At 44.4% G+C, this 16,036-nt stretch overlaps 1 protein-coding gene across 17 annotated transcripts in view; it reads left to right on the top strand.

The window, feature by feature from the left end:
- Nucleotides 1-16,036, top strand: part of Zbtb38 (zinc finger and BTB domain containing 38) — a 107,035-nt gene that overhangs the window by 56,010 nt on the left and 34,989 nt on the right. For 10 of the 17 annotated variants that reach the window (XM_063265581.1, XM_063265579.1, XM_063265578.1 and 7 more), the window contains one exon: nt 7,212-13,404. The exons of 6 other annotated variants lie outside the window; for them this stretch is intronic. In XM_063265581.1, coding sequence (XP_063121651.1) covers nt 7,212-10,823 — 3,612 coding nt within the window. In that variant the 3' untranslated portion in view covers nt 10,824-13,404. Of the gene's footprint in view, nt 1-7,143; nt 13,405-16,036 lie in introns of those variants that run through there. One more of the 17 variants, NM_001012471.2, reaches the window with a different exon arrangement.

The raw sequence follows: 16,036 nt of genomic DNA, 5'->3' as shown, positions 1-16,036 counted from the left end.
CGGCCTTCTTTGATCGGAAGATTTAGAAAGCTGAGTTCCAGACTGGCTCTGGAGAGCAGCCTTGCCCTGGAAAGAGCTGTTTCCTCTCCTCTGTCATGTCCTAGAGATTTACCGATAAAACGCAACAGTCTTCAGGAGTTGGGTAGATGGCTCACGGGATAAAATGTTTATTTCAAAAGCTTGAGGACCTGAGTTTGGGCAACACTCAGGTGACTCGGAGCCTGTGACTGCAGTGCTTGGGGATGAACGGGAATATGGAGGGCTCACTGTCATCTGACTGGTAACCTCCATGCTCAGTGAGAGGCCCTGTCTCTTAAAGCAAAACAAGTGGAAAGCAGTAGATGAGGACACCTGACAACTTCTGGTCTCTTCACACGTACACACAGGCACCCATGTTCTTGCACATGTGCACATACATGTACACGTGCACACCAAACGCCAGATTTTAGTAGCAAGCCCTATGAAGAGGTATATGATAAATCATATAGTTTATATGATTTATAGTTCTAACGTTTTACCTCTGTGTATTTTGGTAAAATTGTTTTAACTGGTTAGAGGGAAAGAGGTGTTAATTAAGCTGGAAATGTGGGGAAATGGAGGTCGCATTAACACAAGTGTGTTGTGTTTTCTGAGAACAAAGGCCTAAGAGCAGCTCACCTTCCCTGCCCATCCCCACCTTAGGACGGGGAGGCCTGGTTCATAAATGAATGAGTGGATGGAGTCATTTGAACAGGAAGGTTGTTGTGACCAAAGTAGTTCTTGACACTTAGAAAACAAGGTGCAAGCAAATAGCAAATTATGTAGACTAGAATGGCAGCCATGCCGATCAAAGAACAGTTTTCACTGGGAATAGTCGGGAACGGCTCTGTGGTGTCTCCTCCCCCACCTCCCACCCCAGTCAAGGTGGGCAACAGCCTGCATCCGTGTAGCTGCACACGCGTCTGCATCCCTTAGTCTCTCCCACCCCCCGCCCCCGTCTGACTGGCATATCTGCTTTGCAGTGTACTTTCAGTCATTTTGTATTTGGTTCTTTTAAGCATACACGTGATTTTTTTCTTTAGTAAAATAATTTCCTGGAGGCAGAAATTATTTCAAACTATTATGAATGTTGCCTTAAAGATTAGCACAGTAATTTTAAAAGTTTTAAGGTATATTTATCCTTTTATTTATGTGTGTGAGTGTTTTATCTGCATGTTTGTCTGTGTGCCAGTTGCATGCCCAGTGCCCATAGAGGCCAGAAAAAGGTGCCAGGTCCCCTGGACCTAGAGTTACAGATGGTTGTGAGCTGTCCTGAAGCCACTCCCTGGACTTATTTATCATTGAAGAGTCAAAGAGGGTTTGTTTATCCAAGGTCTGTCATTTACCATATTCAAAAATTCAAATGTGTATTTAAATATTCATGCACATGACTGTGGTCACCCTAATTATACAATAAAGTAACATTTCATTTAAAATGGCAATCGTATGGGAAAAAAACCAACCAGTATGGAGCATGGTATTATATTTTGTCAAATATCTTTAATTTGGGCTTAATAGAAAGACAACTTGATTTTCACATCTATTCCTATATCCAGTTGTAATACAGCATTACAGCTATGAGGTATATAAAGGAATTCATCTTTGCACAAATAAAAAGCTGGAAAAGACTTCTAAAAAAATTGGTGTTTTGGTTGCCTGCAGATATTCTTTGATGACATGATTTCTTACAAGTTAGTTACAACAGGGATGCTGAGCCTTTGGTACAGTTAAGTCTCCTAGTATCCTGTGTACCTCTTTTACACGTGCATTATTTTGTTTTTAAGATTTATTTATGTATATGCGCACACTGTCATTCTCTTCAGACACACCAGGAGAGGGCATCAGATCTCATTACAGATGGTTGTGAGCCACCATGTGGTTGTTGGGAACTGATCTCAGGACCTCTGGAGGAACAGTCAGTGCTCTTAACCGCTGAGCCATCTCTCCAGCCCTCAGTATGCACTCTTAAATGTTCTACATATACCACTTTGTTTTATCACACAGGATGCTTACACACACACACACACACACACACACACACACACACACACACACACACATCTCAAGAGTAAAAGTTAATAAAATAGTTTTTATTCCTTCCCTTGAATATCTCTGGTTTAGTGTCTGCTGAGGTACCAGCACCTACCTGTCATTGCTTGCCCCAGATTACTCTTTTTCAACATATTCAAAAGCATAAATAATTTTCCATATCATTACAGAGTAGTTTTGGTCTCACAAACTTGGAAAATGTCTTAGGAAACCCAGAAGCCCTTCAAACATGCTTTTAAAATGGCCAGGTTAGAGGAATAAAGTTGGCAAGAACTAATTTTTATTTTCCTCTGAATTATGCTCCCAGTTGAGCAGAACCGGGCTCACTTTGCTCTGATTTTCAAGGCTTTACTCTGGGAGGTTCTGTTTGCACAGAATGTATATTAAGACATTTGCTTAAATTGCGCTCTGCTCGCCACACCATCAACATAGTCAGCATGCATCATGTTATAGCTACGGAGAGTACGAAGACGGCAAAATTGTTCCTGCACTTTGGGGACTTGCCAAGGAAAATACATGTGAACAAACATAACTGCTTCTGTCTCAGATGCTCTGACGTGGGTATGAACACACAACCAGAAATCCTAGAGGCCAGAGGCTGCTCAGATGAGCTATTCCTTGAGATGGGTGAGTCTAAAGACTGCCAAGGAGAGCTCCAGGCTGGAGAAGGAAGACCTTGAAGAGAAAGGAAGCAAGATGTACACAGAAAGTAGAGGTCTCCCAAAGCTTGTGACCGAGGCAGTCCATGAAAGGGGAGATACGATGATCGGACATCTGGGTGTGAGACAGGAAAGCCAAGGTGGAGAAGGGACTGCTGCCCCGTCCATTGGAATCCACCACGGACAGGAATCTGTTTAGTTTTCTTATAAGATAGACAATGCTGGAGCTGTGACTGTGGGTCAGTCAGTCTGTGGGATCCAAGTTTGACCCCATTACCCATGTAAGAACATTGGGCATGCTTGCATTCCCAGACTGAGGACAGACTCAGGTACCCTGGAACTTGCGTAGCCTAAAACAATGAGGGACCTTGTCTCAAAACATAAGGTAGATGGCTCCTTAGAGACAACACTGGAGATTGACCTCGAGCTCCACACGGACATACACACACATGCCAGGAAACCCCTAATATGTCCATCTGTGCACACACACATGAACACACATACACAAGGTAGTTAATTTGTTAGATTTATCTGTTTTAGACAGGTTCTCTCCCACATAGCTCCTCAGCGTCCTAAGTACCAGCTAAGTGTGTAGCAAGGCACCTGGTCCTGCACAGTCCTGTTGTGGTGGGAAGCTTGAGCCTAGGTGCCATGCTTATACTGCCTGTGTGTGTTGGTTCTGTAGATCTGCAGTGTGGCAGGAGGCAAGCCAGCAGAAGAGTCCAAATACGCTGATCAACCAGAATTTCCCTGTGACAACTGCATACTCAAATAAGAGATATTTTATGTTAACACACCCAAAATTTTTATATTGAAGTTTATAGTACTATATATTCTGTTTACATATTAAGGCATGTAAATATAGGGTGACCGTTCATCTTTTTGGAATTGAGGCCCAGTGTGTGCTATTTCCCTGACATCATTAATTACACTTCTTTCTTTCTCTCATGTCCTGTTTTCGGTGCTGAATAATTCACCCTATTTCTATATTTGTACTTATAAAATAGAAGTATAATATATGATATATGTATATATTCATTTAAGTGTTCATATATATGCATACATTTCTCTCTCTATATATATGTATTTATATATTTTACAGGTGACTTTATTTTTATTTATTTATGGTTTTCCAAGACAGGGTTTCTGTGTAGCCCTAGCTGTCCTAAAACTTGCTGTGTAGACCAGGCTGGCCTCCAACTTAGAGAGATTCACCTGCCTCTATCTCTGTAGCACTGGGATTAAAGGCGTGCACCACCACTGCCCAGTAAAAGGTGCCTTTAAAAGTTATTCTGGATAAAATACAAACTTGGGGCTGATAAATGGCTGAACAAATATCAAGGCCCTTGTCAGGCAAGGCTGACAACCTGAGTTCCATCCCTGGGCGTCCACACAAGAATGAAGAGAAGGAACAATGCCACAAATGCGCACATGTGAACATGCGCACGCTCACACACAAACACACACATACGCACACACATATACACACACATACACACACATATACACACATACATACACATACACACATATACACACACATACACACACAAATACACACACATACACACATATACACACAGACATACACACACATAGACACACACATAGACACACACATAGACACACATGCACACACACATACAAATACACACATACACACAGACACATACACACATACACACACACATACACATACATACACACATACACACACACACACAGTAAAGTAAAAAACAATAGACTCAGGAGAACAGCAGCACAGGAGGAGTGGTGACTGTTCTCTAGTTAACAGATTGTTTTTATATTGGCTCACTAAAATGTTTATATCTAGAATATTTTTATTAGCCTCTTAAAATATTTTTATTTTATGTGTATGGATGCTTTGTCTACATGTATGTCTGTCTACTGTATGTGTGTCTAGTGCCCACAGAGGCCAGAAGAGGGCATCATATTCCCCAGAACTGGCGTTAAGAACAGTTGTGGGCTGCCGTGTGGGTGCTGGGAATCAAACATGGGTTCTCTGGAAGAGCAGCCAGCGAAGTTAACTGCTGAGCCAGCCCCAGCCCCAGCCCCACCCCCAGCCCCAGCCCCAGCCCCACCCCCAGCCCCACCCCCACCCCCAGGCTCTTCAAGTTTCCATCATAGTAACACTGCTGAGAATGACAAACGTTGCATGAAGCTCTTTTTAGAAAACATTTTAGCAATTACACATAAATCAAATCTTCTTTCTGACTTACACTGTTCTAAAATCTATTGTGGGCCTTTTATCAGCAGAGGCCCCTGTGATTTCCGCTACTCTGTGAGAAATGTGGAGGGTTTGCCATGAAGTGCTTGCATCTGTAATATCAGAGAATACAGATGTTTACCTATGTCCTGCTTCCTTTGCTGCTCTTGTGACAAACAGTTCTCTCTATGTTAGACTGACAAGATCATTCAGCCCACACCACCCATACCCACAGCAGTTTAAGAGTGTGGTCAGTCTTAATTGTCAGCCTGATTGGATTGAGAAGTATGTAGGAAATTTGTAAGGCTGGAGATGCCTGAGAAAGGAGAAGGGGGGGACCGCACCTGAATGTGGGCAGGCCAGTGTGGGAGCTCGACTAGAGGAAAGCCCACTACCCAGGTTCTCTCTCTCTCTCTCTCTCTCTCTCTCTCTCTCTTTCTCTCTCCCCTCCCCTCCCCTCCCCTCCCCTCTCCTCTAACTCTCCTTCTCTCCCCTCCTCTCTCCTCTAACTCTCCCTCTCTCCCTTCCCCTCTCCTCTTCCTCTCCCTCTCTCCCTTCCCCTCTCCTCCTCCCCTCTCTCTCTCCCTTCCCCTCTCCTCCCCTCTCTCTCTCCCTTCCCTCTCCTCCCTCTCTTCCTTCTTCCTCCCACCACCATCTGGGAGTTGCCCTGAACTGCCACCCTCTCTTCTACAATCAACTAAAGCCTTGGAACCATTGTTTCTTGCACATTTCACAACAGTGACAAGTCTAAAGAGAGTAACTTGTGCATGCTACATGCATAACATTTTTAAACCATCCAAGACCTGCCGGGGCCTTTCAGCTGTCTAACTTTGGAAACTGTGATGGGACTCATTGTCATAGACATGGAAACATACTTCCCTGGCCTACTGCTTTGTCTTCTCTTTGTTTGCCTTTAGTATTCCACAGGATTTGTTTTTAAAAACACTAGTCTAGTCTGGTTATAATAAAAGGGAAATCAAATAAAGAATAGGCTGATTCTCCCCAGGCAGTGTGTGGAAAGGAGGGAGGGTGTCCCTGGTGGTCAAACTCAGTTACAGACATTGCCACTCAGAAGAGAAACACCTCAGAGAAATCAGTTAGAATGGCTTCTTCCATTCTTGCTGCTTCTCTGAGCGAATAACCCTCACATAAAGGTACCATTCGCTTATGGGAAACTTTTAAAAATAAATTAATAAATTGTTTCTGCTTTATGAATTATGGTTGAATCAGATTATCAGGGTTATCTTTCAAAACATATAGAAGGGGCTGGGGATTTAGCTCAGTGGTAGAGTGCTTACCTAGGAAGCGCAAGGCCCTGGGTTCGGTCCCCAGCTCCGAAAAAAAGAACCAAAAAAAAAAAAAAAACATATAGAAGAGGTTGAGGTTATGTCTCAATAGTGGACCCTCTTTGACCAGCATGTAGAGCTCAGAGATTCAGTCCTCAGCAGCACACACATACACACAGGCACACACAGGCACACAGGCACACACATACACACAGGCACACACATACACACAGGCACACACAGGCACATATACCAAATGAAGCCAGGTGTGTTGACACATGGCTTTACACCTACTACACAGGAAGCAGAGGCAGGCTGATCTTTGTGAACTCAATGCCAGCCTAGCCTACATAAACTAGTTCCAGGCCAGAAGAGCTTGAGCTGTGACTCACCTCGCACGTGTGATAGCCTGGCTTTAATCTTTACATCATAGAGTATCAAGGGAGGACACTTGGAAGAAGACAGAGGTAGGTGGGTCTCTGAGTTCAAGGCCAGCTTTGGCTAGATAACAAGTTGCAAGCTAGTTGAGGCAAAATAGTAAGACCTTGTATTCAGGGGAGAAAGTCTGATGAAATGTGGCTGCTTCTAAAAGACCATGATGTCGCTCTGCTCTAGAGTCTCCGTGCAGCAGCTGCAAGTGGAGACACCCTTTCTGGGTGGACATACAGAAACTTGCCCTCCCCATATTTGGACACATACACATAGCCAAGGCTTTGCAGAAGGCAGGGGAAGGAATCCTGGGAGGATTTCCAACTACAGCTATTTGCAATGGCATGAGAAACAGTCTGGGGCAAGAAGAAGGCTGGCCTTCTGTTGACTTCCAAGTCTTAGGAATAACAACAGGATAAGATAAATGCCTGAGTTCTTAAGTGAAGAAAAAAAAAAACAAAACAGTTTTCCAGAAGTAGCACATAGCCTAGAAATGACTAAGTCGCTGATGGGAGGCCCCTGACCATTTGTTTCTTGTTTCAGATGACAGTCATGTCCCTCTCCAGGGACCTCAAGGACGACTTTCACAGTGACACGGTGCTCTCCATCCTAAATGAGCAGCGCATTCGGGGCATCTTATGTGATGTCACCATCATTGTGGAGGACACCAAGTTTAAAGCCCACAGCAATGTCCTGGCCGCCTCAAGCCTTTATTTCAAAAACATCTTTTGGAGCCATACGATCTGTATTTCCAGTCATGTCCTAGAGCTGGATGATCTGAAAGCCGAAGTGTTTACAGAGATTCTTAATTACATCTACAGCTCCACCGTGGTGGTCAGGAGACAGGAAACCGTCACTGACCTTGCAGCTGCAGGGAAAAGGCTGGGAATATCATTCTTAGAGGACCTTAGTGACCGCAACTTCTCAAATTCCCCAGGTCCTTACGTAGTTTGCATCACTGAAAAGGGCGTGGTTAAAGAAGAAAAAAATGAAAAAAGGCACGAAGAGCCAGCTGTCACTAATGGGCCCAGGATCACAAACGCATTTTCCATCATTGAGACGGAAAATAGCAATAGCATGTTTTCTCCCCTGGACTTGAGGGCAAGCTTCAAAAAAGTGTCAGATGCCATGAGAACCACTAGCCTTTGCCAGGAGAGAGCCAGTGTCTGCCCCGAGGCAGAGCCTGTCCGCACGCTTGCCGAACACTCATATGCCGTTTCTTCCATCACTGAGGCCTACAGGAGTCAGCCTCTGAGGGAACATGACAGCAGCAGTTCATCTGGTAAAACGGGAAAAGAAAATGGCGAAGCTCTCACCACAAAAGCAAAGCCATGCCGAAAGCCAAAGACCCAAACCCAGGATTCTGACTCAACCACAGAGAACATGCCACTCCCTCTAGTAACCTGCCCAGAGGTGAATCAAGAAAGAAGCCCACAGCCAGCTCCAATTCTGTCACACTCAGAACCTCCCAGCAGTGAAGGAGATGTCCATTTTCCCAGAGAAGATGAAAACCAGCCCTCTGAGACTCCTGGTCCCCCAGCAGCAGAGGTCCCGCCCCTCGTTTATAATTGTAGCTGCTGCTCCAAATCCTTCGACAGCAGCACACTGCTCGGGGCCCACATGCAGCTGCACAAGCCGACGCAGGACCCCTTTGTGTGCAAGTACTGCAACAAGCAGTTCACCACCCTCAACAGGCTGGACCGGCACGAGCAGATCTGCATGAGGTCGAGCCACATGCCCATGCCAGGAGGAAACCAACCCTTCTTAGAAAACTACCCCACCATTGGACAAGATGGAGGTTCATTCACAAGCCCAGATTCATTGGTGCCAGAAAGTAGGATTGGTGAACTATCCAGCGCTGGGAGTGCCTTGTCAGACGCGGACCACATGGTGAAATTTGTGAATGGGCAGATGCTTTACAGCTGCGTTGTGTGCAAACGTAGCTATGTGACTTTGTCCAGCCTCCGGAGGCACGCAAATGTCCACTCGTGGAGAAGAACGTACCCTTGTCATTACTGCAACAAGGTCTTCGCACTGGCTGAGTACAGGACACGACATGAGATCTGGCACACTGGAGAGAGGCGGTACCAGTGCATTTTCTGTCTTGAAACGTTTATGACCTACTACATACTGAAAAACCATCAGAAGTCTTTTCATGCCATAGATCACAGACTCTCCATCAGTAAAAAAACAGCAAATGGAGGCTTGAAGCCCACCGTCTACCCATACAAACTTTACAGGCTCTTGCCTATGAGATGCAAGCGGGCACCTTATAAGAGCTACCGGAATTCTTCCTATGAAAGTGCTCAAGGAAACCGTCAAAGGAATGAATCCCCACCTGACACCTTCGTCATTCCGAATCTGCCAAGCTCTGAAATGCCCACACTGAACTTCCAAGATGGCAGAAACTCGTTGACCAGCAGCCCTGCCATCCCAGTGGAAACACCTTCATGGCAGGGTACACCCACTTCTGCCAAAGTAAAAAATGCAGAAGGCCTCAAATGGAGGAAGCAGGCACTGAAAACCGATCTCGTCGATTCGGCTGAGGTGTCGATTTCTTCCATTGGAAACTCTGTCAGCACCACCCTGCAGGCAGAGCCCGTGTGTGTTTCGAGTGGGGAGCACTCGGCCTCCGTGATCAGCTACAGCGGCTCGGTGCCCTCTGTCATTGTGCACAGCAGCCAGTTCTCGTCGGTGATCAAGCACAGCAATGCCATTGCCTGCCTGGCCAACAGCAACCACCAGTCCCCTTCACAGCCTGTGGCGAGTCCGTCCCTGATCAAGGATAGCAAGCCTGAGGCAGATAAAGCCAGTAAACTCGCAAGCAGACCCAAAAACTCTAAGGAGAAAAAGAAAACCGTTCCATGTAACAGGGGAGAAATAACAGAGGAGGCAAAATATGTTGCTGATCTCGGAGGATCTTCGGGCAAAACCACAAATGTCGTCGAAGAAACCAGTAAGATTGAAACTTATATAGCAAAACCCGCTCTGCCCGGCACCTCCACAAATAGCAATGTTGCACCCCTTTGCCAAATAACAGTGAAAATTGGGAACGAAGCCATCGTGAAAAGGCATATCCTTGGGTCTAAGCTGTTTTACAAAAGAGGGAGAAAACCCAAGTATCAAATGCAGGAAGAGACATTGCCTCGGGAGAGTGACCCCGAAACCCGTGGAGACAGCCCTCTTGGGCTCTGCCAAGCTGACTGTGTGGAGATGAGTGAAGCATTTGATGAAGTGAGTGACCAGGACTCCACCGATAAGCCGTGGCGCCCATACTACAACTACAAGCCCAAGAAGAAATCCAAACAGTTAAGAAAAATAAGGAAAGTCAAGTGGAGGAAGGAACGAGGGAGCAGAAGCCCCGTGGGTCGGCGCAGGTATCCAGCTGAGCTGGATCGCGCAGAGATGGGTCGGCGCAGGTACCCAGCTGAACTAGATCGCTGCGCAGAGGTGAAATTGCCCCCAGATAAGGCCTCTGAAGAAGAGGAGAATAAAGAGATGCCCAAGCTGCAGTGCGAGCTCTGTGACGGTGACAAAGCAGCAGGGGCGGGAGCCGAAGGCAAGCCCCACCAGCATCTCACTCTGAAGCCTTACATCTGCGAGCTCTGTGCGAAGCAGTTCCAGAGCTCCTCCACGCTCAAGATGCACATGAGATGCCACACTGGCGAGAAGCCCTACCAGTGCAAGACCTGTGGGCGGCGCTTCTCAGTGCAGGGCAACCTACAGAAGCACGAGCGCATTCACCTGGGCGTGAAGGAGTTCATCTGTCAGTATTGTAACAAGGCTTTCACGCTGAACGAGACACTCAAGATCCACGAAAGAATCCACACAGGGGAGAAGCGTTACCACTGTCAGTTCTGCTTTCAGGGTTTCTTATATCTCTCCACAAAAAGGAACCACGAGCGGAGGCATGTCCGGGAGCATGACGGGAAAGGCTTTGCTTGCTTCCAGTGCCCCAAAATATGCAAAACAGCTGCTGCCCTCAGAATGCACCAAAAGAAGCACTTATTCAAGACCTTGACTAAGCAAGAGGAAACAGATGACCTTTGCCACGAAAACTCCGATCTCTTGGAGAGTCAACCTTGCACTGATTCGGAAGACAGCGACCAAAAGGATGACATAAAAAAACCTTTGCTGAAAATGTCCTTTGAGTGACAACAGTTAGAAAGGTCTTCAAAATTGTTTGTGATTTTTTTTATTTTTAGTTTTTTAAGTTTTTTTAAGCTTAGTTTTGTTCACATAATATTCTCAAAGGATGGGGGGTTGTTAATTTTCCTTTGTGTAAACTCCCCCCAAAAAGGATCCTAACAACTATTTTGGGTTTTATCATTCACTCTACACAGAATGCATAAAAACAAACTAGCTGAATCCTCTAACGACCGAGTATTTTGTGAAGGCTAATGAAGTTCTGAGCTGTGGGATTTTGAACAGTGGAAAGAGCAGCTGGATTTTAGCCTAATTTAAGCCTTTCTCTCGCGCACTAATGAGGTCTGCTGAACTGTTGTTAGTCACTGGAGAGAGTAAGGGTCAGGATCGTGCAGATGGCATCTTTGAGACATGCTAAACGAGCTATGACAGTATTTATTGCCATTGAGTTTCTGCACTATTAATCTTTGGTAAACTGATGGGTATTTACAAAATATCTAACAATATAACTGAACATATGTAATGGGTAACCTAAAGTAGGACATTCTCATATCACCTAGAGACACTTTTCTGCAGCATAAACCTTGTAAAGTACGTATATGAATCACTATAACGTTTAGCTGTCTGTCTGTCCCTAGTAGAGAACCACAAGAGCAATAGACCTCAGATAACACGGACTGCTGTAGAAATCAGTAGAACATTTGGAATCTGGCTGACGAGCATGTGTGTGCTTCTCGATGGAGTGCTGTGCTGTTCTCCTGAAGTATGGCTGAGCTGTTAGTTGAACTGGTCCACTCAAGTCACACAGAACATAGGTCATGCCTTATCTATGAGAAAACCTTCCTAGACTTACCTGAGATTACCTATGCCACACAGTCCTCTGCAGTGGCCTCACCTCAGAATGAAGAATGATCACATTCTTCAGAACTCTGCAGTCTTCCAGTCATCCCAAGGCCATGGATGTTGGGGGGCTATCCCACCCAACTTCTGTGGTCAAATAATCCTGGTCCCTCCCATTCCACTGAAGCAGCAGCTGGAGGCTGAGGGAGAGACACACCTCTGTGGTAATCAATCTCAGTCCCTTGGAAAGGCCGAAAGCCTGATTCCTCAGGTTTACATCTCCTTGGAGCTAATGCAGCACACAGGTACATAGTAGTGAAAAGGGCCACAGACTCCTTACCCCCACTGATAACATGAGGACAGGGGGACCTGATGCCTCCAACAGCAGCATTGTTTTTGAGGGATGGGGAGATAGAATGTGGAATGACAGTGTTCTGCCCCTTACAAACATGACTCGAAACACCCACAAAGCCAGATGCCCCTCCTTCGTGTTCGCAGACATTAGCTCTCTGTTAAAGCCCCACTTTTACTTCTAAATCCTTCTAAATATTGACTCAGACTGTCAACATTGCCCTCAAAAGTCTCCTTGCCCTACAGGTATTTTTTCATGGGAACTAGGGTCCTGGAAAGCTGGAACTCAAAAGATTCTTACTGTTAACACTGGCAGAATAGGAGGGAGGGAGAACACAGCCTACCCTTCCAGCACCAGAATGGGCAAAACTCAGAACAGGTTAAGTAGTCGTTCCCGCTCGTTGGATTGAGTAGGTGGAAAGCCAAGGCTGGAAGGTTATCAGAGGACTCTGGTTTCTCCCACCCAGTGTTGTGTTGCCTCCACGAAGAAGGCTTAGCATGGTTTGGGGTAGGCAACATTTAAACACCCAGAAAAAAGGACATGATTCAAGGTGACCTTTATACTGTAGCACTTTGCTGTTACCCCCAATATGTATCTGCATTTGTCATTTGTTCATCTCCCTTTACCTACATACAGTATTATATAGAGGACATGGGGAAACGCAAGCAATTGAACTTTGTTTTGTCCATTGTATATATGTGCACCCACACCATTTGAGTTTTATTGAAGTAGTCACAAAGGGCTTATGAAAATCACTTTTGAATTAATAACCAGATGACAAGCAATCCTGTGATCCACTAATATGTTTTATCTCAGTTATGATTATAAAACAATTATGGATTTAAGTTGTTTTGATTTAACTACAAATAAAGTTATATGTATTGATGTCTCCCATCAATATGTGGATATTTTTTAAGTGGACTTGTATGCTGATAATTCTAGACCAAAGTAAATATGGCAGAATATTTATACATACAAATAATTTTGCAAATATTTTCTATAATTGTATTATTCATTTAAAATGTTGATAGCTTGTGTTAGTTTCAGGGAGGGGGTGTATATTTTGATAAAATACTTGACTTTGTAATTCTGTATATTCTATACAATTTATAGCAGAGCCATTTTAAGACAACTGGTTACATTTTTTTGTTGATTGTGTAAATGTTATGAGTGGTGTTTAAGTATGCATCAAGTACATAATGACCAAGTAGAATTAAAGTGTAAACAGTGAACATACTGTATGCTGTAAAGATATATTGTAACTTGCTGTTTTTAGCATCTGTATTTTGGTTAGGAAATATGATTAAATGCAGATGTTAAGGGTTGGAAAGGTCTAATTTTATTTTTAGAAATAATGAATATAAATTTGTTTTGCTTGATTAAAATAGCTCATTCCTATATTAAGTCTCTTTTTTTATGACTTGCTGTTAATTGTTTTGTGTAGCTATTTCTTCTTTGTGAGTCATGGCTCTGTTACATACAGTACTCTGTCAGTGTAATTGTTTCCTTGCTTACGTGTCATGGGACTTACATGCTTAGGACTCATAAACTGATATCAAAATAGGGGCCAGACATGGTGGCAGATTTGTTTAATCCCAGCACTCAGAAGGCAGAGGCAGGCAGAACTGAGTATGAAGCCAGCTGGTCTACATAATGAATTCCAGGCCAGCCAGAGCCACCAAAACAAAAACAAGTCAACCACACACACACACACTCACACACACACACACACAACACACACACATACACACATACAGACACACACACAGACTCACACACACTCACAGACACACACACACAACACACACACATACAGACACACACACAGACACACACAGACTCACACACACTCACAGATACACACAGACAGACACACACACACACATACACATACAGACACACATATAGACACACACGCACACACACACACCCCTGACTAAGACATGAAATGCTTCTAGTAAATGAGTGTTGGGGATGAGCCTGGTGTTGCGGTACCTCAAAGCAAAATTCTCACTTGGAAGTATTACAGAGAACATATTTACTGAACCCCGACCTTAGCACTGTCTTTGGATCTAGGCATTCATTATTAACCCCCAGCTCTGAAGGGAACCCCCTTCCCTGTCTTGTAGTGACTTTGAGACATTCCCACAGCTAGGCAGGGGATTTGAACTTTCTTGGCTGTTTCAAGGAAAATGCTAATAATACACCAGAGAGGGAGGGGACAAGACAAAGTCGTGCAGCTTTGGGCTGTTCTAGAGCAGTGGTTCTCAACCTTCCTAATGCGGGACCCTTTAATACAGTTCCTCATGCCGTAGTGATCCCCAGCCATACCATTATTTTCACTGCTACTGCATAACTGTAATTTCGCTACTCCTATGAATTGCAATATAAATATGTGTTTTCTGATGGTCTTGGGTGACCATCAGACGGAAAGGGTCCGTCGACCCTCAAAGGTTTCACGGCAGTTGAGAACCACTGTTTTGTAGATGGTGGTGAAATGGGCTTGAAGGAGGCTGTTTCCAGATTGGTGTCATGTGTCCTGAGTGCTGAGTAGCCCCATAAAACCTGCTTCGAAGACAATGGTGTGACGTTATGATTTCATGCCGCTATCAGCTGGCAATATGCCACATGAGAAGAGTCCCATTGCCACAGACTAACCTTAGCTGATTATCCTGTGCCAAACGCAGGCAGTCATGAAGGGAAATGTGGAAAGAGGGTTCCAAACTCAGCAAATAACAGTCCACCAACACAAATTCAGATTTTCTTTTTTACACTTGCTAGTGGCTACTTGTATCATCACTTTTCTATTTGAAGGGCAAACAAACCAGATTTACCCCCAAATTGGTCACTATTATTACTGCTTTTAAGAAAATGCATTATTTAGTTGTATAAACATTTTCAATAAACAGTTTGTTGCCGGGTGTGGTGGCTCATACCTTTGATTGAGACCAGTCTGATCTACACAGTGAGTTTCAGGACAGCCAAGGCTATTCAGAGAGACCCTGTCCCAAAAAGCTAGAGCTGGTAATGATTAAGAAAGTATCCACATTAAAAGCATTTAAAACAGGTCAGGTGAGGCAACACCATTGCTCCATATTTTTAAACATGTCTTAGTCATCACCTTGTTGGTGTAGCTTCATTATCCTCACTCTCCACAGTGACAAGAATGTTTCCACTTTGATTTTTGTCTATATCTGAGAACATTTTACCTTCTCTCACATCAAACTCTGGCCATCTAATGACTTTACTTTCTGATAGGAATTCTTTTTCCCTCCCTAGTTTACACCCTTTGACCCCAGTTGCTCCCTGCAATATGGTCACTGAGCAGGTATGGTGGCATGCAGTAATCTCTCCAATTATAGACAGTGGGCGAAATAGTCATAGCCTAGTCATAATAGAATTGCTATATGTATTCATTAGCAATAGCAAAGCTGTCAATTCTTTTAAATGTTTTTGTGTGCCAAGGAGATGGCTTAGTAAAAGCACCTGCAGTCAACTCTGACCACTGGATTTGATCCCCGAGACCCACATGGTAGAAGGAGAGGACTGGAGGATGTCCTCTGACCTCCACAGAAGCTGTGGCAGAACACACACGCACACACGCACACACGCACACACACACGGTTAAAAATAATATAAATAAATCTTAAAATAGCCTATTCTCATAACTGCCACTTTTAATAATTTGAATGAGACTCCATTGAGGTCTGCGGCATAACTTTCTGATCAGTAGATTGTCCTCACCATTTCTCCCCCTTTTAAATTTAGTCGTAAGGAAATGAGGCTGCTCACAATGTAGGAATGAGGAAGAAAACGTCCTCCCTGGAGCCACATTCTTCCATTAGGAAGCACACAGTGAAGACATTGAGTATATTTTTGAAGATGAATTTAATAGTTGGTGGCATTTAGGTACCAGAAGGTAAGAAAAACAGAGCAAGGCTAACTCTCTCAGTTTTCAACTTCAGCAATTGGAAGAATGGGGTCGCTTACGGACCACGCTAGTTACGTGGTCAGAGTCAAATGAGACTGG

Source organism: Rattus norvegicus, chromosome 8, assembly GCF_036323735.1.
Source record: "Rattus norvegicus strain BN/NHsdMcwi chromosome 8, GRCr8, whole genome shotgun sequence".
Lineage (NCBI taxonomy): Eukaryota > Metazoa > Chordata > Mammalia > Rodentia > Muridae > Rattus > Rattus norvegicus.
Note: the sequence above shows the minus strand (reverse complement) of the source record. Positions and strands in the feature narration are given on the sequence as shown.